The sequence below is a fragment of the Salvelinus fontinalis genome, chromosome 11 (assembly GCF_029448725.1).
Source record: "Salvelinus fontinalis isolate EN_2023a chromosome 11, ASM2944872v1, whole genome shotgun sequence".
Classification (NCBI taxonomy): domain Eukaryota; kingdom Metazoa; phylum Chordata; class Actinopteri; order Salmoniformes; family Salmonidae; genus Salvelinus; species Salvelinus fontinalis.
Genome location: NC_074675.1, coordinates 10,281,645 through 10,304,790, shown reverse-complemented (window position 1 = coordinate 10,304,790; position 23,146 = coordinate 10,281,645). Strand labels below are relative to the sequence as shown.

Sequence of the window (23,146 nt, the reverse complement as noted above, 5' to 3'; positions counted from 1 at the left end):
GGGGATGGATTATCTTGGCGAAGGAGAAATGTTCAGTAACAGGGATGTAAACAAATGTGCGCACACCATTTGAGAGATATTTTTTTGTGCGTATGGAACATTTCTGGGATCTTTTATTTCAGCTCATGAAACATGGGACCAAAACTTTACATGTTGTGTTAATATTTTTGTTCAGTATAGTTTGCAACATCTCACAAGAAAGGGTTTTTGTTTTTGATTAACATTTTCATGAACTATCCCTCAAAACTCTCAGTTTACAGTCATGGTTTACGGGAAAGCAAGTAAGAATTTCTTTCCCAGGGGCTCATTGGTTGGCTGTTACAGTAGTTCCACAATTACACAAGATTGACAATATCTTTGAAAATGTTTATTTGGCAGAAAATCTATTTATAATCAATAAACTACATTCTGTACATTGCATTCGCATTACATCTGTACAATACAACAACGCCTTACAATAATCATTGACAGGTATGGGTGTACTCTCAGAGTGATGTCTCTTTGGGGTCCTTGGTCTCTGTTGCTGCAGGCCTGAAGGACAGAATCTCTGTGAATGTGTGACCTGTAGGAGATATCACAAGAAATGACTAATTAGTTACTCTGTAGACTCTATAGCTTTTTCTTCCTCTTTCTTTCTCTCAAGCTGAATGTGTTATCACACATCCATCTCCCTCATCATCTTTCTCATGTGGAATGAGTAAAGGAATGCTTTTCCTTAAACCCTCTTCCTAGGGAAAGGGACACCTAGTCAGTTACACAACTGAATGCATTCAACCGAAATGCATCTTCTCCATTTAATCGACTTCCATGTCATTGTCGCCCAGGGAGCAGTTGTTGCCTTGCACAAGGGCAGAATTGCATAATTTTCTAACTCGCCAGCTTGGGGATTCGAACCAGCAACCTTTCAGTTATATGCCCAACGGTCTTAACCTCTAGGCTACCTGCCACCCCATCCTCAATCTCTGCCCGTATCTCTCTCTCCCTTCCTGCTCCCCAGTTCCCCCTACATCTCTCTCTCTCCCCCATCTCTTCCTCCTCCCTCCCTGTGCTCTCCATCTCTTTCTTCAGCTTCCCTTCCTCCATCCATCCATCCATCTCTCACGTTTCCACTGTTCCAGGGGCAGGTCTGTGTTGTCCATGGAGTGATCGTAGGACTGGGCCTCAGTCTCCTCCTCTGGTTCTCTGAACTCGCTGAAAAATGGCATGGCCAGTGCCTCTGACGCACTCACACGCCTCTCAGGGTCCAGCAACAGCATGCGCTCCAGCACACACACCGCTGCCACACAGAGGTATACATTGTCTTTAGTGGTGTTATGGTCAGAAGGACACTCCTGACAATAGTTAGAAACAGTTGCTGTTTTGTAAACCACTGTTTTTGATCCTTTAGTAATAGACTGTCAAATTCAACTAACTGCGTGTTCACATCATAGTATTGAATGTCTGCTCACCATCTGAGCTAGCTTTGGAAAAAAGAAAGTGCAAATCTTTCTTTGGTACTTTGGGAAGGCTCCGTATGTAGTTTTTGGCCTATTGGAAGAGGAGCAGATTTACATGGGAGTGTATATGGTATTCTGTTGGTATGTACGCCAGTAGGCTATGTTTGCTTTGAATGTGTACTATCTGAATGTACAGTTGAAGTTGGAAGTTTACATACACTTAGGTTGGAGTCATTAAAACTCATTTTTAAACCACCTCACAAATGTCTTGTTAACAAACTATAGTTTTGGCAAATCGGTTAGGACATCTACTTTGTTCATGACAAGTACTTTTTCCAACAATTGTTTCACTGTATCACAATTCCAGTGGGTTAGAAGTTTACATACACTAAGTTGACTGTGCCTTTAAACAGCTTGGAAAATTCCAGAAAATTATGTCATGGCTTTAGAAGCGTCTGATCGACTGAAATGATGTCAATTAGCCTATTGGAGGTGCACCTGTGGATGTATTTCAAGGCCTACCTTCAAACTCAGTGCCATCTATGATGTCAAGCAAAGAGGCATCATGAGGATGGAAAATTATGTGGATATATTGAAGCAACATCTCAAGACATCAGTCAGGAAGTTAAAGCTTGGTCACAAATGAGTCTTCCAAATGGACAATAACTCCAAGCATACTTCCAAAGTTGTGGCAAAATGGCTTAAGGACAACAAAGTCAAGGTATTGGAGCGGTCATCACAAAGCCCTGACCTCAATCCCATAGAAGATTTGTGGGCATAACTGAAAGAGCATGTGCTAGCAAGGAGTCCTACAAACCTGACTCAGTTACACCAGCTGCCAGGAGGAACGAGCCAAAATTCACCCAACTTATTGTGGGAAGCTTGTGGAAGGCTACCCGAAACATTTGACCCAAGATAAACTATTTAAAAGGCAATGCTACCAAGTACTAATTGAGTATATATAAACTTGACACACTGGAAATGTGATGAAAGAAATCAAATCTGAAATAAATCATTCTCTCTACTATTATTCGGACATTTCATATTCTTAAAATAAAGTGGTGATCCCAACTGAACCTAAGACGGGGTATTTTTACTAGGATTAAATGTCAGGAATTGTGAAAAACTGAATTTAAATGCATTTGGCTAAGGTGTATGTAAACTTCCGACTTCAACTGTATTGTGAGTGCCCACATGACTTACATCTTGGCTTTGTAGCTTCGTAACAAAGTCTGCAGTGGGTGTACCAGTGATCTTCATGATCTCTTTCAGTTGGTCCAGGTCTGTGCTCACCCAGGGGTCAAGTGTCATAGCTCATGTGGTACAGGAAGTCACATTCACATGCTGCTCATACTATATATGCTTAGCCATAATAAGCTTACAGAACTAGTCTTTGACTGGTCGATAACAAATAATGCAGCGGGTGCATTATGACTAATGCACCCACTGACTTGCCTGGCAGGATCATTATAAGTACAAATACTAGTGTCGCAGCTCTCTGCAGTAGGTGTGTGGGGTGAAGACAGAGTAGTAAACATTGAAAAAGGATACGGTCATTTCCTTTAAACAGCGGCTTCCCCAGCAGCATCTCCGCCATGATGCAGCCCACCGACCAGATATCCACTGATGATAGAGGATGACAGACATACATAGGATTGCATGGTCTTTCAGTACCACGTTGCTACCAAACTACTACCATACCAGTGAGTTCAGTTTCAAAGATATTGTACAAAGAGATAGATCTCCAGGACCTCATACTTTAGGATATGTTTCTGTATACAATAGCATGATTAATCATGTTTTTGTTTTTGACATTAGAAAGTACTGCCATCTTGTGGACAAAGAAGGCAGCCACGAATAAGTGTATGAGAGAGACTCACCAGTCTGGGTATAGTGCATCCAATTGAGGATTACCTCGGGGGCTCTGTACCAGCGAGTGACGACGTACCCAGTCATCTCTGTGTCCGTCTGCCGAGCCAGCCCGAAGTCAAGGATCTGAGACAGACAGAGAGAGAATTGGTTTGGCTACATTGCATTGTCCCTTTCATGACAATAAAGCACAGGTTGGTGGCACCTTAATTGGGGATGACGGGATCGTGGTAATGGCATGAGCGGAATAGTAGAATGGTATCAAATCCATGGTTTCCAGGTGTTTGATGCCATTCTATTTGCTCCGTTCCAGCCATTAGTATGAGCCGTCCTCCCCTCAGCAGCCTCCATTGCAAAAAAGTGATTTTCAGTTAAATCGAGAGAGAGTGAGACTGAACAGGGAGAGCACAGTGCTTATCACAGGTCTGGTAGCAATGCGTATATGTAGTACCTTCAGCTCACAGTCTTCGTTGACAGACAAATTTCCAGGTTTGAGATCCTGTTGGTATTTAGAAATATTACATTATCATGCTGCCAGATAGACACAAACACACGCAAGCACACACACAAAGAGCTTATGATATGGAAAATGGCATGAATAGCAGTTGGCGTGAAAAAGAGCAAGGGCCCCAACCCCAATGCACATAGTTGAAAGGTCAAGGGTTACACACCCTGTGGATGATCCCTGCAGAGTGGATATACTGTGGGGAGACACGAAAGACCATGAAAAGAGAAAGTCATAAAATTAGAAAAAGAGGTTGGTATTAAAGTACATTCTGGGAAACATTTAAACCTTCTGTATAAACTGCCTTAACTTTGTATCATATTTGAATGTTGGAGATAAGATATACTTAGAAATGTGTAAGTATGCAACTCTAACCTTGAGTCCTTTCAGGATTTGATATACAAGGAATTGCACCCTGTCCTGTGACAATCTCTCCATCTTCATCAGTTTCCCCAGATCAGTACCCATGAATGGCATTACCAGGTAACTGAGAATGACAGGGGAAAAGGAGGAAAAACAACTTTATGATGAATAAAAACATTCAATATATGAACAGGAAGGGTATTATACAAAGAGGTACTTACAAGTCATGAAACCTGTCCAATGAGATCTCGGAAGTGAACACATCCAGCAGTCCAATCACCTATTCCAAGCCAATCAAAGAATAACAGAAAATAAATAGAATAGCTCAATTATAGATTAACTGGAGAATTGTTTTTGTATATTCATGCATCTCAATTACAGTATCAGGAAATGATTCCCACTTGAAGTTACACACACACACAATTGTGATACGGGGTGTCTCTGTCATTCTGGTGTGAACCACTGACTAAAGTACATGTTGCTATGAGGCAATTTTTTCACAACATGTATTGGCTTCCTTCTCAGACTTTCCTTGTGTACCCTTATTAATCTCTACCAACTCCCTGTATACCCAGTAGACCGCTGAAAGCAGTGGTCACCAAGTACAACCCTGGCCCAGGAGAGCTACAACGTGTACGTGTTTAAAAAATATATCTATTTTTGTTTAACTAAGCAAGTCAGTTAAGAACAAATTATTATTTACAATGACAGCCTACGGGGGGAACAGTGGGTTAACTGCCTTGTTCAGGGGCAGAACGACAGATTTTTACCTTGTCAGCTTGGGGATTGAATCCAGCAACCTTTCGGTTACTGGCCCAACACTCTAACCACTAGGCTACCTCCCGCCCCAAGTTGAATGCCTGATTCAACTTCTCAAATCAAGACTCAGCACCTGTGCCTGCCTCAAATGAATATCTCTATAATCTTGATATTATGTGTTTCTGTTTAGTATTATGGGTTGTGATGTGACTATTACCAATGTGATCTTTCTGACTAATTGTCAATCATAAAGGAACAGCTGTGTTTGTCTCACTGTGTGCAAAAAAGAAACTGTCACTGCTCTCTGCATGCAGCCTAGGCCATACAGATTTTAACAGTTTGCTATGGTTAAAAGTGAGTTTTAAATGCAGTACTGTAGAGTTGCGCCATTTCAATTTAAGACAAGGCCTATTTAGCTGTGTGAAACAGACACATTTTCTATTTATGTTCATTAACTATGAGGTGCGTATTTCAGGAAAGACCCTCACATTTTCGTGCTTCATGTGCTTGAGGAGCCGGAGCTCTCTGTAGGCCCTCTTGGCGAAGAGCTTTGACTGGAAGGGTCTGTGGAGCTTCTTGATGGCCACCCTCACCCCAGTCCTGCGGTCCTGGGCAGAGCTGCAGCAAGAAATGCAGGTACAGGGAAGAAAACATTTTAGCATGTAGGCCATTGGTGGAAGCCTACTGAAGAAGGACCCAACTCATGTTTTATTAAATGCTTGATTAATTATTTCTTTAAAATAATTTACATCCAAATATCATGTTTTATAATCGAGTGGTTAGGCCTACTACAATGACATTCTTGGGTATTTCTGGAATTGAAGTAGAAACATTTGGTAGGCATTTCCCAAGAAACATTGCGCAAAGACCCAGAACAGATGTAGCCTTGTAGGCCGATGCACTTAAATCTAAATCTTCTCTTGCTCACTAAAATCCAAAAAACAATGAGGACAATGGGGGTTCTTTGTTATGCTTTTCCCGACTTCACAAAACCAAAAGTCCCTGCCGTTTAAGCTATGCTTAGGAATGAAACATAAACCGCATAATGTAACAGTTAGGTCTTCACTATTCGTCAAATACCACCGATGTTTGTTGATGACTTAATTCGGACACAATCCAGCGCGCCACTGCACAAAACTTCATTTTGATATAACCACATGAAGAATGAATGAGATGAACAGTTCCTAAAAAAAAACGCAATGCTTATTTTAAGAACGAGTCACGTCTTGTTGTGGCTTGGTTTGTATTGCCAAACTCCAAATTCGACATTTACGAAGAGTAGCCTACCCATGGTTGATGATTAAACTCGTATAAAACTCACCATACTGTCCCATAGGCGCCAGTCCCCACCTGCTTTAGCTCGCGGTATCGCTCTGGAACCTCCCATGCCGTTTTGTTTACCTCCTGACGGTAAAATCCTGTTCGGGTGCGAACCGACATATCCAATTCGATATGGGGGTCAATGTATCCCCAGCTAACTCTTAATTCAGGGATAATGACCCGTTGTGCATGAGACACTTCGTTCACTTGCTCTCATGTAGCCGCCACCACCTACAAACACTCTATCACTCGGCAAATGCGCAATGCGTTCTGTTGTCCGACAGTGGTCTCCAGTGACACGACTAAAGAACCGTAACCAGTGACTGGTCTCACTCGTTTTTTATACCACAATGGTATCGTTGGTGAAAACTCCATTGCCTGGTGGCATGACCTCTCTGGCTTTTGTCGGAAAAAAGGTAAACACTAGAGTCGCCCTGTGCTATTATTGGGTGTGTCTTTGTCCAGACTCATTTTGACATTTTAGTAATTTAGCAGATGCTCTTCATCCAGATTAAGGTTAAGAGCCTTGCTCCATTGCACATTGGCATATTTTTCATCTAGTCGACTCGGGGATTCGAACCAGCAACACTCTTAACAGCTAGGCTACCTGCCGCCCTGGCTCCTTATTGTCTTACAATTAAGTCACAAGGAATGTTGCCAAAATGCTGTCTGTTGCCATGAGATAGCAAAGAGAGCTAACCTAGCCTAAAAATAGGGATGAAAGTTATTTTAGTTTTTTCCTGGCCTCCCTTGGTTACACTTCCTTTCTGCTTTGATGATAGTGTTGATGCTGTTTTTATGCAGGCTCAGAAGTAAAAATGTACATGTAGGCCACACACACACACATACAATTATTATATAAGTCTATGACACACACAGTAAGATAACTGGTGATGAATTGAGCTTTTATTGATGACAAGAGGAAGAAGAGGATACATGCGTCGTCATGATGATCAGAAGGGTGGTCTCTCATAATACTGTCTCTGTTCTGTGGCTGAGAGATTATGACATAGTTCGATGCCTGCAGACATGTTTGTTGGAAACATGCAAGAATGGACCTTGAAGGCAAATTGACACACACACAAACACACACACACAAAAGGCCATGTATACTCAGACTTGGAACCCATAAAGCACTGGAAAGCTACTGTGTGTGTGGGCTGGGAGTATTGATGGAACTTTGGCCATGTGGAGGAGGAATGAGTAGGCTAACTCTGGAGTAAAGTGGTCTTTCATAATGCCACAACATGCTATGCCCATGACAGATTCTCACCACTGACATAGTGCTGCATACCGGCTGATAGACTGCTGCGTGATACTTGGAAACGTAAAGGAATTTATCCATACCACAACAGACTTAATCATTTTTGGGGCGATTAGATCGATTTGAATAATTCTGAATATGTGTAACCAAATGTTTACATGTTCATGCTCCATAATGGTGTAATAACTGTTGTAATAGAGTTGAGTTGGTTGGCATCAACTGTCATGAGTTGTCATGGCATTATGACACAGAGTTGACATTCGGTTATTGATTGGAAATGCATACGGCAGAAATTTTACAGTTCAAATTCATGCCACCATAGAATGAAAAGACACTTGTTTTTTTAAACATACAGTTTTGTATACATTCATCTTTTTTTGCAGTTCTATTTAAATCCAACAAGTTTCCAATATCAACACTTGTACATGACACATACAGGACCGTAAATAGTCAAACATCAACCGAGAAAGAGTATTTCGGATTATCTCTACTGTAATTGAGGCATTGTGTATATGATTGTTGTTGTAGTTCTTGGGGTAGTATATGTTGCAATTCCAGGAAAATTGAATTATTTTACTCCCCTGTAATTCGTTCACCTCAGTACGCCCCTTTAAAACCTGCTGAATATTAGACCTCTGAAACTACAACATTCAGACCTATTGTAATGCATCTGGGAGTCACTGTGGGTAATGGTATCTGCTGAATGTTCAGATGTAAACTTCAGCTATAGGTTTGGGTTTCTCAACAGAACCAGGGACTAGTAAAACCTGTTGGACTAGAGCCTAGTGGAATCTGAAATGGGTGATACCAGCAACAAATGCATAGCCTACATACAGGTAACTGCCAAAATAATGGAAACTCTTGAGTTAATAAGAGATACAAATCTTATTGAAAGCAGGTGCTTCCACACAGGTGTGGTTTCTGAGTTAATTAATTAACATCCCAACATGTTTAGGGTCATGTATAAAAATTCTGGGCTGGACATTATTTTGGCCACCATGGCTATGCCCCCATAGGATGACAATGCCCCCATCGACAGGGGGACGAATGGTTACTGAATGGTTTGATGTGCATGAAAACGATGTAAACCATATGCCATGGCCATCTCAGTCACCAGATCTAAACCCAACTGAACACTTACGGGAGATTCTGGAGCGGCGCCTGAGACAGCGAAATGCGTGGAAAATTCTTGACAACAATTCACTAGAACCCTCTGTCATTAAACTGTCATTACCATGACATAACAGGTGTTATAAGCAGACTTAAACTGACATCTTTATGACAAAGATTTCCAGTGAACTGTAGCCAGTGCCTATTTATCAGTTGGACCCGTAGGTAGGTTTGAAAACCCTAGTGCTACTTTCTCTCTCTGTCTCTCTCTCCTACCTCTCTTCAACAGACTGTAAACATATACCTAGCAAAACATGCTCCCTGTAATCGTCGTAATGTGCGTATTCTCATCCCTATCAGTTCAACCAGACCTCCCCTCTCCCTGCTCCCCTTTTACAAAACTCATGACAGGCAGTCAAATAGCCAGTCACAGTGAGCAAGGGGAGGGGTGTCATTTCTCTAGGGGACACAGCGTTGTCTCTGATTGGCCCGCCGTCTCTTTTTCTCTCGGATCCTCCCGCCTCCCCAACGCCGGCAGACAGACGGAGACAAGACGGCGGTCCTTCCTCAGCTGATGGGACAGACCGAGCAGAAGGAGGCAGGGTTTGTCTTTCACTGTTCCACCTGTAGACCGCTCGTCTCGCTGACAGGCGCTTTGATTCCATTCATCTCCTCGAACACCAGCTCTACATAGGGGGATGGAGAGAGAGAGAAAGAAGATGAGGTGAAGAAAGAGGGATGAACAAAAGGTGAGGAGGAAGAGAGAACGTTTAGTTCTGGTCAAGAACATAGCAGAAAATAACTGTTGAATCTTTAAAAAAGAGAATCCCTCTTAACCTTCTCCACTCCAGCCACCCTCCATCTCTCTCGCTCACTCGCTCACCTTTCCACTCCTCTAGCGTGCGGTCCTTGCTCTCCAGCGTCTGGTCGTAGGGCAGGGCCTCTGGTTCGTCGTCCGGGTCGTGGTACTGGGAGAAATAAGGGTGGGAGAGAGCCTCACTGGCAGAGATACGCCCGTCACAGTCCAGAACCAGCATGCGCTTCAGTAGATCCACAGCTGAGGGAGAGGGAGGGAGGGAGAGAGAAGAATGGAGATGCAGAGAGATAGATGGAGACTGAGATTAAGATGCAGGCGCAAAGTGAAAAATACTAACAAAGCTGCATTATGTAATCCATAGCCTTGGGTGACTATAGCCTTGGGTTAAAATTAGCTTTAGGCAAATTCAGTTATCGGGTATGACTCAGTCTCACCCATTGGGTTGGCTCCTCTGAATATCTTCTCTAAGTCCTGCTGGGGCATGAAGGGTAGAGACTGGATATATTTCTGAGCCTATGAATAGGAAGCAATGTACAACAACACACGTGACAATGTGTACAGTACATTGCAGGGCCAATTGATCCATCAATTGAGAAATCAATCATGCTACAAGCAAAATATTGAATAATCGATCATCAAATTAGTCAATCAATTACGCCGATCAATGGATGTCAGGGGATCTTCAGTGTCATTAAAGCAATTTGCATTGATATAGCTAAGGATCCATTCAACTTTCCCAATCTCTCTATTTCTCTATCTTCTCACATGTTCAGAGGAGATCTTCTGTAGAAGGTCAGGGGTCGGGGTGCCCACCACCTCCATAATCCTCTTTAGCTGGTCGATATCTTAGATCAGGAGGGGTTAATTAAGGGCCATCATGGTCGTGAAAAAGTAATTTGGTTGGCAGGACCAACTCTTTAGGTAGAACAACTGACTGAGGGTAGGCATACTTGACTTTGCTAGAACAGTGTTTTAGTGTTAGTTTTATGCAGACAGCATACTCCAACATTTGAGGACCCAATACATACATACAAAGCAGTAAATCACATTCCTATTTGCGTCAGTCTTTGATTCTGTACAGTGACAGCCAATACAATTCAGTCCATTGTGAACTTCCTTTCCTTTCAGTCACTCTCAATACACCTCCCCTTCAGACAGAAAGGCTATATCTCTAGATGGGATTGTGATGCAAATCTGGGAGGAGCTGATGTGTGTCCATAGAGCAGTATTGGTGGTAACAGAGCTGGAGAGTGGTTGGGGAGTGTAGTGCACTCCGTTTCAAGCCATGTCCGTGTTAGTGAAGGATACAGTCGTTGCCGGGAAACAGGACCTTCCCCTTCAGCAGCTCTCCCATGATGCATCCCACTGACCAGATATCCACTGTAACAGAGGCATTAACATTCAGTCGTCATAACAACAGGATTTTATGATTATCCATAACGGCACAGATATAGCTAGATCATTTTTCTTTCTGGATAGAACTGCACGATGATAGAGTATGTGTTTGGTTGTAATATTAGGTGTCTGGTAATATATGGTGTGAATTGAGGATCTTGGTTTTATGATCATTTTATGGTTGTGTGAGTGTGGATCTGTACCTGTCTGATTGTAGTGCATCCAGTTAAGCATGATCTCTGGCGCTCGATACCAGCGAGTTGCCACGTACCCCGTCATCTCATCATCCGTCTGTCTGGCCAATCCAAAGTCAAGGATCTGGGGGAGAGAGAGAAAGACATAGGTTGTCATGGTGATAGCCATTTCCGAGTGGGGGAAGGTTGTGTTGTGATAGTCTGAGCCGTTGAGGAGTTGGGCGGCTGGGTCACTGGTCTTACCCTTAGCTCGCAGTCCTCGTTCACTGCCACGTTACTTGGTTTCAGGTCCTGTGAGACAGACACATGAAAAGACAGACCGGTCAACACAAAGACCGTCTGAATGACAGGGGAAAAGAAAGGGAGAAAGCCGTACAGACAGACAGACCGACCCACCGACCGACCGACACATATACTGGGTTTTACAAGCTGGGTGTAAGGCCTACTGGCAAAAGCAACAAGAAGCTCGCATGCATACAATCTCTCTCTAACACACTCACACAATATGATATTATCTACTTACACACATACCGGTACATTCTAAATACAGAATTTGCCTTTAAAGACAACAAAGCGCTCAGGAGAGGCAATTGCCAGAAGACCGCCTTCATGAAAAGAGGGGTCGAGGAAAAATGAAAAGAGTGGGCAAGAAGAGAAGAAAAGAGGAAAGCCACCACTCACTCTGTGGATCAGTCCTGCTGAATGGATGTACTGTTCAGGGGGAGACGGAAAAGGGACATGGCAGCGGGGTGGGGGTGGGGGGGGTGGGGGGAGTGGGAGGAGAGAGGAAAGAAAGGAGTGCGAGAGAGAGAGGTCAACAGTGTATTCTAACATTGTCCCCTGTCTAAAAGGGTCTACATTTTTTGTTCATTCCTTGGTAACTAGGTTTGCTAGCTACTAGGCTGGCTGGTCAGTCCCCTGTTAACTGTGTTGCCTAGTGAGCCAGGCATAATGTAGCTTTCAAACTTAGCAGTATATCTGGGTTTGGAATCAAATGTGAAGGTACAGTATATATACCATTTCAGAGGATGTTAAGGGATATTCTAGTAAATTATAGCCAGTAGTTTTATAGTATAAAAAGGGTCATGATGGTGTTTGAGGTTTAATTGTGGCATCTTGAAATACGTAACAGTTGTCTTTGTGAGTAAAAACAATTATAATCAGGGAAGGTTGCTTTGTACTGTGAGTGTATGGGATAGTATGTAAAAAAATATGTCTAAACATGATGCGTTGGGGGGTTAACTACCTTGAGGCCCCTGAGCAGCTGGTAAATAAGAAACTGCACATGCTCATCAGAGAGACGCTGGAATTTGACTATGTTGTTCAGGTCTGCCCCCATCAAGTTGGTTACCAGGTAGCTGGAAAGAGGAGGGGACTTTTAGAACAGTGCGTGGAGATGTTCCAATTCAGTTAGACAGTACATGCCTTGAATCCTGGTGAAAAGCTCTATTTAAATGCAATATGTCGTCATCAGAATAATCATGACAGTATAATTACTGTATGGGGTATGTTGGACATCCTAGTGTTCATTCAGTAGCCACTCACACTTCATGGAAGTCCTCAAGCGATGCAGCAGGGGAGAATACAGCCAGTAGTCCTATCACCTGTTCAGGGAGAAGGTTGATGCCAAATAGTTACAACTCTATTTTGCATTATCAAGGCAATTTAGATCAACTAACAAACACGGGAGGACTTCAACCACTCCTTACTCACGTTCTCATGTTTCATGTGCTTGAGTAGCCGGAGCTCGCGGTACGAGCGCCTACTGTGGATAAGGGACTGGAAAGGCCGAGACAGCTTCTTCACCGCCACCTTCTGTCGTAGCCGCACGTCATATGCTGAGCTGTGGGGAGCAAAGGAGAGAGAGGGAGAGAGAGAGGGTAGATATGGGACAGAAAGATGAGCGACAGCAGTTTACAAAATGAAATGCATTGCTTCTAAACATGTTGCCCATTAAATTATTAGATTCATTATTAGTCTGTGTAGTGTAATGGTGTTGCGCTGCCGTCTTCGTTGTTGACAGTGTAATTTCTACTTCGGCAGCATTTGGAGCAACATCTTACTCAATTGCGATGTTGCACAGAGAGAAGGAGTGTTCGGGGAAATGAAAAAGAGACTAGGCAATAACATTATAGAGGAATGAAGAGACAAAGGAGTGTAGAAAGAGTAGAGGAGGTCAGAGAGAGATTGAGGGAGAACAAGAGATGAGGGAGGGGACAGGAAGTACCAGACAGGGAATAAGTGTTTGAGAAATAGAAAGACACTAGACGGAAGGAAAGAAGAAGCAGTACAGGAGATGATAAAGAGGAAGTGTGAAGAAAAGAGGAAGGAGAGGCAGCACAGAGCCACAATGCCACAAGAAGCTAAAACAACATTCATGTAAATCACTGTCATTATCAACCTGACCACTAAACCCTTTAACCAGCCTGCGAGGAGCGCTATGTCCTTACCTGGGGCCTGCCATGTGTACAACAAAAGGCCATGTACACACCATATCCAGACCGCATCGCCTTCAGACAAGGCCAAGTGCATTCATTTCATTCACAGCCACAGAAGCACCTGCTGCTACCCCAGATGCCCCTGTTAAATGTTTGCCAAACAGGCAGCTAGCATACCATCATCTTTCCATGACACAAGCCAGACCTCTGTGTCTCTCTCTCTCACACACACACACACACACACACACACACACACACACACACACACACACACACACACACACACACACACACACACACACACACACACACACACACACACACACACACACACACACACACACACACACACACACACACACACACACACACACGTCCTCTGCCATCTCATCTTCCATACATGGCTGTCCACCTCACTGCCCACAACTCCACAAGCAGGCTATGCATCGATTTCTGCAACTGACTCTGTCTTCCATCTCAGAATGTTTTATCAGCTGTTACATTAATGCACCTCCAGTTTCAAAAACAGAAAGAGTGGGTGAGGGGGAAGGGTGGCGTCAAAGGCAGCGCAACATCTGATGCAAAGTCATTTTGCTTTCTCTCTCTCTTCATCTAGCTATCTATATTGACTTTAGACTTAAGCATATGCAATCATTCAAAGGAAATAATGGGGCATACATGAAAGCATCTGCCAGAGCATCTTGTTTGCACCTAAAATTAAAAATGAAGGCTGCTTGCTTTTATTCTCCAGCATCTTGCTACCTACAGCAGCTTGCATGTTAACACAAATAGACAGTTCCATGTACTTGAGATTCTATTTCATGTGTGCTTTCATCCGAGAGCTCTGGCGGCCATCGCTTGTCCTCTCACGTTGTAAACAAACTCTGCACAACAGCGTCGGCTAAATGGCACCGAAGTGACATGATAATAGCACTTTAAGCAGCCAAGCCCCTACAAACAAATGCATATGGATATGCCATCTCCAAGGTTACACAATGTGCTGACATACCACACACTCACAGTAGCCATGATTTGCATAGTGTTGCTGCAACAGTTGAAATAGGCACATGGAAATGGGTTCTTTTGACTAAATGAAACATTCATGATGCAAGCACAAACATTTGCACAACGCGATATTACTGTTACATAACATTACACCAACAAAGAGTTTCCCAGTTGCATTGTGAAGAATATGTTCTGTATCATGGACAAGTTCTAAACCCATCAGTCAGAATGATTTAGAGTTATATTACTGGCCAAGACGTTCCAACTTCCTTTCAGGAGACAGATTTGAGCATTGAGATTGAATTAGGGGTTTGCAGTCTGCATGCTGAGCGGGAAATGAGAAATGATACGACTTGGGAAAGCGAAGGGAAGTGGTGGTACGATGTCTCAAGAATGACAACTATTGTCATTACGTGTGACTGAAGTTTTGCAGTCTATGAAAAGCTTTCCAGTTATCGGAATAAAGTCTATTTGAAGTAGCAACCACATTTGTGAAAATCTCAGACTTTCCAATGCATTTTAAATGTGCATATTCATTCAGATATGAGTTTTGATGTCTGCTGGTGTAATGATGGAAAACTAATACATGTGTCTATGTGATGTTCTGCATGGTATACAGTGAATGTGTGATATGAGTCTGCTTTAGTGCATGTACGATAATACCTCTGTCTGATGGCTACACCATTGAGAGCAGCTTGACTGGCTGCAACACCACTTGGCATGGCAGCTGCTTGGTATCCAACCATAAGGCGCTACAGAGGGTAGTATGTATGGCCCAGTACATCACTGGGGCCAAGCTCCATGCCATCCAGAACCTCTATACCAGGCGGTGTAGGAGGAAGGCCCTAAAAGTTGTCAAAGACTCCAGCCACCTAAGTTATAGACTGTTCTCTCTGCTACCGGAGGGCAAGTGGTACCGGAGCACCAAAGGCTGCTGAACAGCTTCTACCCCCAAGCCATAAGACAGCTGAACAGTTAATCAAATGGCTACACTGACTATTTGCCAATGGTGTAAAATACTTTAGAGTACTACTTAAGTCGTATTTTGGGGTATCTGTACTTTACTTTACTATTTATATGTTTGACAACTTTTACTTTTACTTCACTACATTCCTAAAGAAAATGATGTACTCCATACATTTTCCCTGACACCAAAAGTACTTGTTAGATTTTGAATGCTAAGCAGGACAGACAATTGTCCAATTCACACACATCCCTGGTCATCCCTACTGCATCTGATCTGGTGGACTCACTAAACACAAATGCTTTATTTGTAAATGATGTCTGTTGGAGTGTGACCCTGGCTATCTCTAAATTTAAAAAAAGAAAAAAGTGTCATCTGGTTTGCTTAATATAATGAATTTTAAATGATTTATACATCTAATATTGATACTTAAGTATTATTTAGCAACTACATTTACTTTTGATACTGAAGTATATTTAAAACCAAATACGTTTAGTCTTTTGCCCAAGTAGTATTTTACTTCAGTCATTTTCTATTAAGGTATCTTTACTTTTACTCAAAGTATGACAATTGAGTACTTTTCCACCACTGCTATTTGCATTGATCCCTTTTTATTTGCACTGACTCTGTTGCACTGACTCTGTTGCACTGACTCTGTTGCACTGGCTCTATGCACACTCACTGGGCTCTACCACACACTCATACATACTACACTGACACTCCAACACACACACGCACTGCGTACGCTCACACAAAAAAATAAAAACACACACACATGCATATTGACACACACACTCACGGATAGACACACTTTCACACTCTTAACATACGCTGCTGCTACTCTGTTTATCACCTATCCTGATTGCCTAGTCACCCCTACCTACATGTACATACCTTGGTTTCTCTAATGATTGCCTCGCCTGGTTCACCAACTACTTCTCTGATCGAGTTCAGTGTGTCAAATCGGAGGGTCTGTTGTCCGGGCCTCTGGCAGTCTCTATGGGGGTGCCACAGGGTTCAATTCTTGGACCGACTCTCTTCTCTGTATACATCAATGATGTCGCTCTTGCTGCTGGTGATTTTCTGATCCATCTCTACGCAGACGACACTATTCTGTATACTTCTGGCCCTTCTTTTGACACTGTGTTAACAACCCTCCAGGCGAGCTTCAATGCCATACAACTCTCCTTCCGTGGCCTCCATTTGCTCTTAAATACAAGTAAAACTAAATGCATGCTCTTCAACCGATCGCTGCCTGCACCTGCCCGCCTGTCCAACATCACTACTCTGGACGGCTCTGACTTAGAATATGTGGACAACTACAAATACCTAGGTGTCTGGTTAGACTGTAAACTCTCCTTCCAGACTCACATTAAACATCTCCAATCCAAAGTTAAATCTAGAATTGGCTTCCTATTCCACAACAAAGCATCCTTCACTCATGCTGCCAAACATACCCTTGTAAAACTGACCATCCTACCAATCCTCGACTTCGGTGATGTCATTTACAAAATAGCCTCCAAAACCCTACTCAATAAATTGGATGCAGTTTATCATAGTGCCATCCGTTTTGTCACCAAAGCCCCATATACTACCCACCACTGTGACCTGTACACTCTCGTTGGCTGGCCCTCGCTTCATACTCGTCGCCAAACCCACTGGCTCCAGGTCATCTACAAGACCCTGCTAGGTAAAGTCCCCCCTTATCTCAGCTCGCTGGTCACCATAGCAGCACCTACCTGTAGCACGCGCTCCAGCAGGTATACCTCTCTGGTCACCCCCAAAATCAATTCTTCCTTTGGCCGCCTCTCCTTCCAGTTCTCTGCTGCCAATGACTGGAACGAACTACAAAAATCTCTGAAACTGGAAACACTTATCTCCCTCACTAGCTTTAAGCACCAGCTGTCAGAGCAGCTCATAGATTACTGCATCTGTACATAGCCCATCTATAATTTAGCCCAAAAAACTACCTCTTTACCTACTGTATTTATTCATTTATTTTGCTCCTTTGCACCCCATTAGTTCTATCTCTACTTTTTTCTATCTCTACTATCTCTACTTTTTTTCTTTTTTTTTACTTGCTATATTGTATTTACTTCGCCACCATGGCCTTTTTATATTTTTATTTATTTATATATATATATTTTGTTTGCGTTCACCTCCCTTATCTCACCTCACTTGCTCATATTGTATATAGACTTATTTTTCACTGTATTATTGACTGTATGTTTGTTTTACTCCATGTGTAACTATGTGTTGTTGTATGTGTCGAACTGCTTTGCTTTATCTTGGCCAGGTCGCAATTGTAAATGAGAACGTGTTCTCAATTTGCCTACCTGGTTAAATAAAGGTGAAATAAATAAATAAACATACTGTATTACCTCAACTACCTCGTACCCCTGCACATTGACTCCGTACCGGTGCTCCTTGTATAAATTTTTCTTACTTTTTAACTCTGCATTGTTGGGAAAGGGCTCGTAAGTAAGCATTTCTCAGTAAATTCTACATCTGTATTAGGCGCATGTGACATAGTTGATTTTGATTTGATCTGATATTCATTATATGAGCCTTTCTGATCAGATCATTGATCTCGGGCAAAAAATCTCAGGAGGCTTTGCAGGGAAATTGAGGAGCACCAAGAATCAATATAATGACTCCAATTCTCATCTGTATCAGAAGTAATGTCCCTGGACCCCCAAGTCTTTCCCCGTCCCAACCCCCTATAAAATACCTTCCCGATTCCAAAAACCTCACCCCTCTGCTAATCAATCAGCTCTGCCATGGAGAAGACGGTGACAATGACTGGAGCACAGGCTGAACAATGCAGGGCTCAGAGAGAGAGAGAGAGAGGGAGATTGTCTGAAAGAATATGAGTGTCCTTGCTGGCTAGACTGGTACTATGAGCAGTGGTGCAATTTGTAGGTGTAGAAGATCACATGACTGCATTGCTCTGCATCTTGGTTGATGGTGTATTAGATGTGTTTTGTGAATCCACGTAATTAAAGAGTTTTGTTTTTAACTGTAGAGAATTGTATTAGTCAAAAGAAGCAGACACAGGGACGGTCTTTGTTTGAATTGTTGCTATGCTATCATGTCGATCTACTCAGCTTCCAAGGTCTTCATCAAATCAAACAGACATAACTGTGCCGATTTCACCATGATTTCTCAGTGGAGTAGTAAAACACGGCAGTTCTTCCCATCAATCAGCTAGGCTAAGCTTCCATTAAAAGTAATTGACCAATAAAGGCTTAGATATTGCTTGAGCTAACATGTAGTTTCTGTGCCTTCCTTCTCTTCCATGTCTGCTGCATCACAGATGTCTGTTGTCTGTCCTCCTGGGCTGATCCTCAGAAGATCACATCCTCACATCCTTCTGTCCTAGGAGATGCAAAAGCATTGGATTGACAGGCCATGGTTGGCTGTTTTACCAGCATATAAACAACAAAGAGAGCTCTGCCTACAATGTAAATCTAATCTAATCTATCTACCAGTGCTGTTACAGTAAACGTTGATATTGAAACCGCCAAGGACTTAATTTCCCTTCCCATGCATGGATCAGTATGGATTGCATGTATGACACTCAAGCCGAGGTGCACACATCACCATGACACCTCGCCATGGCAACGGTGTCTATTCTCCCGCAACAGACAAAGAGTGATCCAAAATTAAAACAAGGAAATATTGCCCAACCCACTTGTGAGAAAAGAGGAACTCGTTCATGTGGAAATGTAGCCTATAAGAAGCACCTCAATGGGCTAGACAGGTGTGTGTATGTGTGTGTGTGTGTGTGTGAGAGAGCGAGAGAGAGAGAGAGCTTGTATTTACTTTATGGGGAGGAGATCAGGTTGTCACGCCCTGACCTTTGTTATGTCTCTTTTTTGGTTTGGTCAGGGTGTGAGTTGGGGTGGGCATTCTATGTTTTTGTTTTATGTTATATTTCTATGTGTTTGGCTGAGTGTGGTTCGCAATCAGAGGTGTAACAGTATAACTTTAAACCGTCCCCTCGCCCCGACACGGGCGCGAACCAGGGACCCTCTGCACACATCAACAACTGACACCCACGAAGCATCGTTACCCATCGCTCCACAAAAGCCGCGACCCTTGCAGAGCAAAGGGCAACACTACATCTAGGTTTCAGAGCAAGTGACGTAACTGATTGAAACGCTACTAGCGCGTACCCACTAACTAGCTAGCCATTTCACATCCGTTACACTCACCCCCCTTTCAACCTCCTCCTTTTCCGCAGCAACCAGTGATCCGGGTCAACAGCATCAATGTAACAGTATAACTTTAAACCGTCCCCTCGCCCCGACCTCGGGCGCGAACCAAGGACCCTCTGCACACATCAACAACGGTCGCCCACGAAGCATCGTTACCCATCGCTCCACAAAGGCCGTGGCCTTTGCAGAGCAAGGGGCAACACTACATCTAGGTTTCAGAGCAAGTGACGTAACTGATTGAAACGCTACTAGCGCGTACCCGCTAACTAGCTAGCCATTTCACATCCGTTACAGAGGCAGCTGTCTATCGTTGTCTCTCATTGAGAACCATTTCTAGGTACTGTTTCGGTCGTTATTTTGTTAGTTTTGTTATTTCTGTGTTCATTAAATAAATATGGACACGTACCGCGCTGCACCTTGGTCCTCTCCTTCCAACAGCCGTTCCAGAACTACCCACCACCAACGGACAAGCAGCGTGGAAAAAAGGAGGAATGGACATGGGAGGACATTCTGGACGGGAAGGGATCCTACACATGGGAGGAGATCCTGGCTGGAAGGGATCGCCTCCCATGGGAACAGGTGGAGGCAGCCAGGAGAGCGGAGGCAGCAGGAGAAGGGAACCAGCGGTACGAGGGAACACGGCTGGCAGCCCGAGAGGCAGCCCCCCCCAAAAAATTGGGGGGCACACAGGGAGTGTGGCGGAGTCAGGTTGGAGACCTGAGCTCACTTCCCGTTCTTACGGCGAGCATGTGACTGGTAAGGCCCCGTGCTATGGGGTGATGCGCACGTTGTCTCGGCCGAGCATCCACAGGCCGGTGTGCTCGGTGACAGCGTCCCGCATTTGCCGGGTGGAAGCTGGCATCCAGCCAGAACGGGCGTGGCCAGATCTGCGCTCGAGACCGCCAGTGCGCCTCCACGGCCCAGTGTATATGGTGCCTCGGCCAAGGAAGAGGCCTCCTGCATGTCTCCCCAGCCTGGTGAGTCCTGTGCATGTGCTAAGCCCTAACCCTCCTGCATGTCTCCCCAGCCTGGTGAGTCCTGTGCCTTATCCCAGAGCCAGGGCTCCTGTGCATCCAGTGATGATCCATGGCAAGAAGCCTCCAGTGATGATCCATGGCACGAAGCCTCCAGGGGTGAGACATGGCACGAAGCCTCCAGAGACGGCCTCCTGTCCTGAGCTGCCAGAGTCTCCCTCCTGTCCGGAGCTGCCAGTGTCTCCCTCCTGTCCGGAGCTGCCAGAGTCTCCCTCCTGTCCAGAGCTGCCAGAGTCTCCCTCCTGTCCGGAGCTGCCAGAGTCTCCCTCCTGTCCGGAGCTGCCAGAGTCTCCCTCCTGTCCGGAGCTGCCAGAGTCTCCCTCCTGTCCGGAGCTGCCAGAGTCTCCCTCCTGTCCGGAGCTGCCAGAGTCTCCCTCCTGTCCGGAGCTGCCAGAGTCACCCTCCTGTCCGGAGCTGCCAGAGTCGCCCTCCTGTGCTTCTCAATCAGAGGCAGCTGTCTATCGTTGTCTCTGATTGAGAACCATACTTAGGTAGCCTCATCCCACCTGTGTTTTGTGGGTAGTTGTTTTCTGTTGTGTGTCTGCACCAGCCAGAACTGTTTCGGTCGTTATTTTGTTATTTTTGTTATTTCTGTGTTCATTAAATAAATTTGGACACGTACCACGCTGCACCTTGGTCCTCTCCTTCCAACAGCCGTTACACAGGTTGTGAAATTGAAGTCTGTTGTTAGGTCAACAGACTGGTGGACATGAATACAATGTTGAGATTTCTTTCCTAGGTCCCTCTTCACTATCGGAAGTGAACATACACATATCAAAGATAAAAGTCCATAACAGCATATAAAACAAAAAAATGCAAGATATTTGCAGTCAGCAACACTGAGGTTGCCCCTACACATGCCCATGACTATACAGATGTGTCATGCATCCTTCAGCGGATCACTGCAGATCCGGTCGAAGTGCTGTTATTAGTAGGCCAAAAAGCCTTATGGAACTAATGTATAATATTGAGAACTGTCACGATTCAGAGGATCTCCCGTAGCGCGTGGTTGCATGAGCGATGCACCGATAACTCATTGTTGTTTCCTTTCCGTATGGGAATCGTATGGGGCAGACTGCATCAGCTACTGTACATGCGAAGCTTCAGGTGTTTAAAGCCTCCGCACCGAGAGGCAACAACTGCAGACAGTCTGCCGTTGGAGTGATGACGCCCAGTATTTGGGAATAGTGTCAACGACAGATTAATCAATCAAATGGAAAACGTAGCCTATATGACAGCATCATATTGATACAAATAGGGTAGTCTAGTAAATCCACATCGAACCAACGTGAAAATAACATTGCTGACTTTCTCGTGCATAACAACTAACTGGGCTACATTACCATTAATTATATTAGACTATTTTAATTTAAATCGGCCTAATAACTGCCTGATAACGTTACAACCTTGATAATAATAATAATAGGCTATAATAAGAATACGCTATAAATAGGCCTATTGTTTTTCCAATATTATCCAATAATGCATATTCATAATACAAATCATAAGGATAAATTATGTTTTCCCTCTGCATTGTATGGTGTGTAAGGACTTCTTTGCAGCCTCGCCTCTCCCTCTTTCATATAGCCTACTCACCATACCGAACCGTAGGCTCCCGAGCCCACGGGTGTCAGGTTCTGGTACCGCTCGGGAACCTCCCATACAGTCTTGTTCAGCTCCTGCCGATAGTAGCCTGGTCTGGCCGACATTTTTACTGTAAAGAATATGAGCTCTCAGGACTGGACTGATAGCCCTGTCTGCGCAATCCGCGGTTACTGTCTCTGACTAAGTGCACAGAGGGGAGTTGCCGGCAGTCTCTCTCTCTCTCTCTCTCTCTCTCTCTCTCTCTCTCTCTCTCTCTCTCTCTCTCTCTCTCTCTCTCTCTCTCTCTCTCTCTCTCTCTCTCTCTCTCTCTCTCTCTCTCTCTCTCTCTCTCGATATTTCTGAGAAGGGGGTATTGTAAGGGGCAGCCCAGCCTAAGGGGAGATAGAGCTGGTAACAGATTCTGAGAACGATGTCTCAGACATGGGGGTAGCTGAGCGGAAAGAGGGGAAGAGATAGGGTTGCGATTCTTCTCATTAATCTTTTAGGATAGGCTACTGCAAATAAAAATGTTACCCTATCATAGCCTATCATTTCCCTTTTTTATGGAAATGGAATAAGGTCTCCAAAATTCATGTTTTTACAAAGCTCAGTGGTTCAATTGATTTGAGTTTATGGCACATTGCATTAATATAGCCCATCAGCGCAGCGGTGGGAATTTCACAGACCCACCCAAATTGCAGTAACCTATTGCTTTCTGAGATGTCAAGTTCACTGTCGCTGTCCATGGTGCTCTCAACCCCCTATCTCTTACTTCCTTATTCGTTTTAGAAGGATTGGTTGAGACAGACTCCTTTAGTCGTACTTGAAATATTCATGAAGTCTATTTAGAATAGACAACTCCTCTCAAA

General features: G+C 44.0%; 2 protein-coding genes across 4 annotated transcripts; both read right to left on the bottom strand.

Annotated features, from left to right (window-relative positions):
* Positions 1-352: 352 nt before the first annotated feature.
* On the bottom strand, positions 353-6,796 carry LOC129864985 (mitogen-activated protein kinase 12-like). 3 transcript variants are annotated; one of them, XM_055937351.1, is made up of 12 exons: positions 6,254-6,793; positions 5,421-5,550; positions 4,395-4,453; positions 4,186-4,297; positions 3,977-4,006; positions 3,757-3,804; positions 3,317-3,431; positions 2,988-3,059; positions 2,640-2,719; positions 1,449-1,527; positions 1,103-1,276; positions 353-562 (listed from the first exon to the last, which is right to left on the bottom strand). In XM_055937351.1, exons 1-12 carry the CDS (start codon positions 6,370-6,372, stop codon positions 486-488), a joined length of 1,095 nt encoding a protein of 364 aa, XP_055793326.1. In that variant the 5' UTR covers positions 6,373-6,793; the 3' UTR covers positions 353-485. The 3 variants fall into 3 exon arrangements, with proteins under 3 accessions (XP_055793326.1, XP_055793327.1, XP_055793328.1); XM_055937352.1 differs by lacking the exons at positions 1,103-1,276; positions 1,449-1,527 and having other exon boundaries at positions 6,254-6,796; XM_055937353.1 differs by lacking the exons at positions 353-562; positions 1,449-1,527 and having other exon boundaries at positions 1,131-1,276; positions 6,254-6,767.
* A 340-nt stretch (positions 6,797-7,136) lies between these two features.
* On the bottom strand, positions 7,137-22,486 carry mapk11 (mitogen-activated protein kinase 11). The gene is made up of 12 exons (XM_055937354.1): positions 22,290-22,486; positions 12,746-12,875; positions 12,578-12,636; positions 12,279-12,390; positions 11,714-11,743; positions 11,276-11,323; positions 11,042-11,156; positions 10,752-10,823; positions 10,209-10,288; positions 9,878-9,956; positions 9,510-9,683; positions 7,137-9,312 (listed from the first exon to the last, which is right to left on the bottom strand). Exons 1-12 carry the CDS (start codon positions 22,400-22,402, stop codon positions 9,239-9,241), a joined length of 1,086 nt encoding a protein of 361 aa, XP_055793329.1. The 5' UTR covers positions 22,403-22,486; the 3' UTR covers positions 7,137-9,238.
* Between the last annotated feature and the right edge of the window lie 660 nt (positions 22,487-23,146).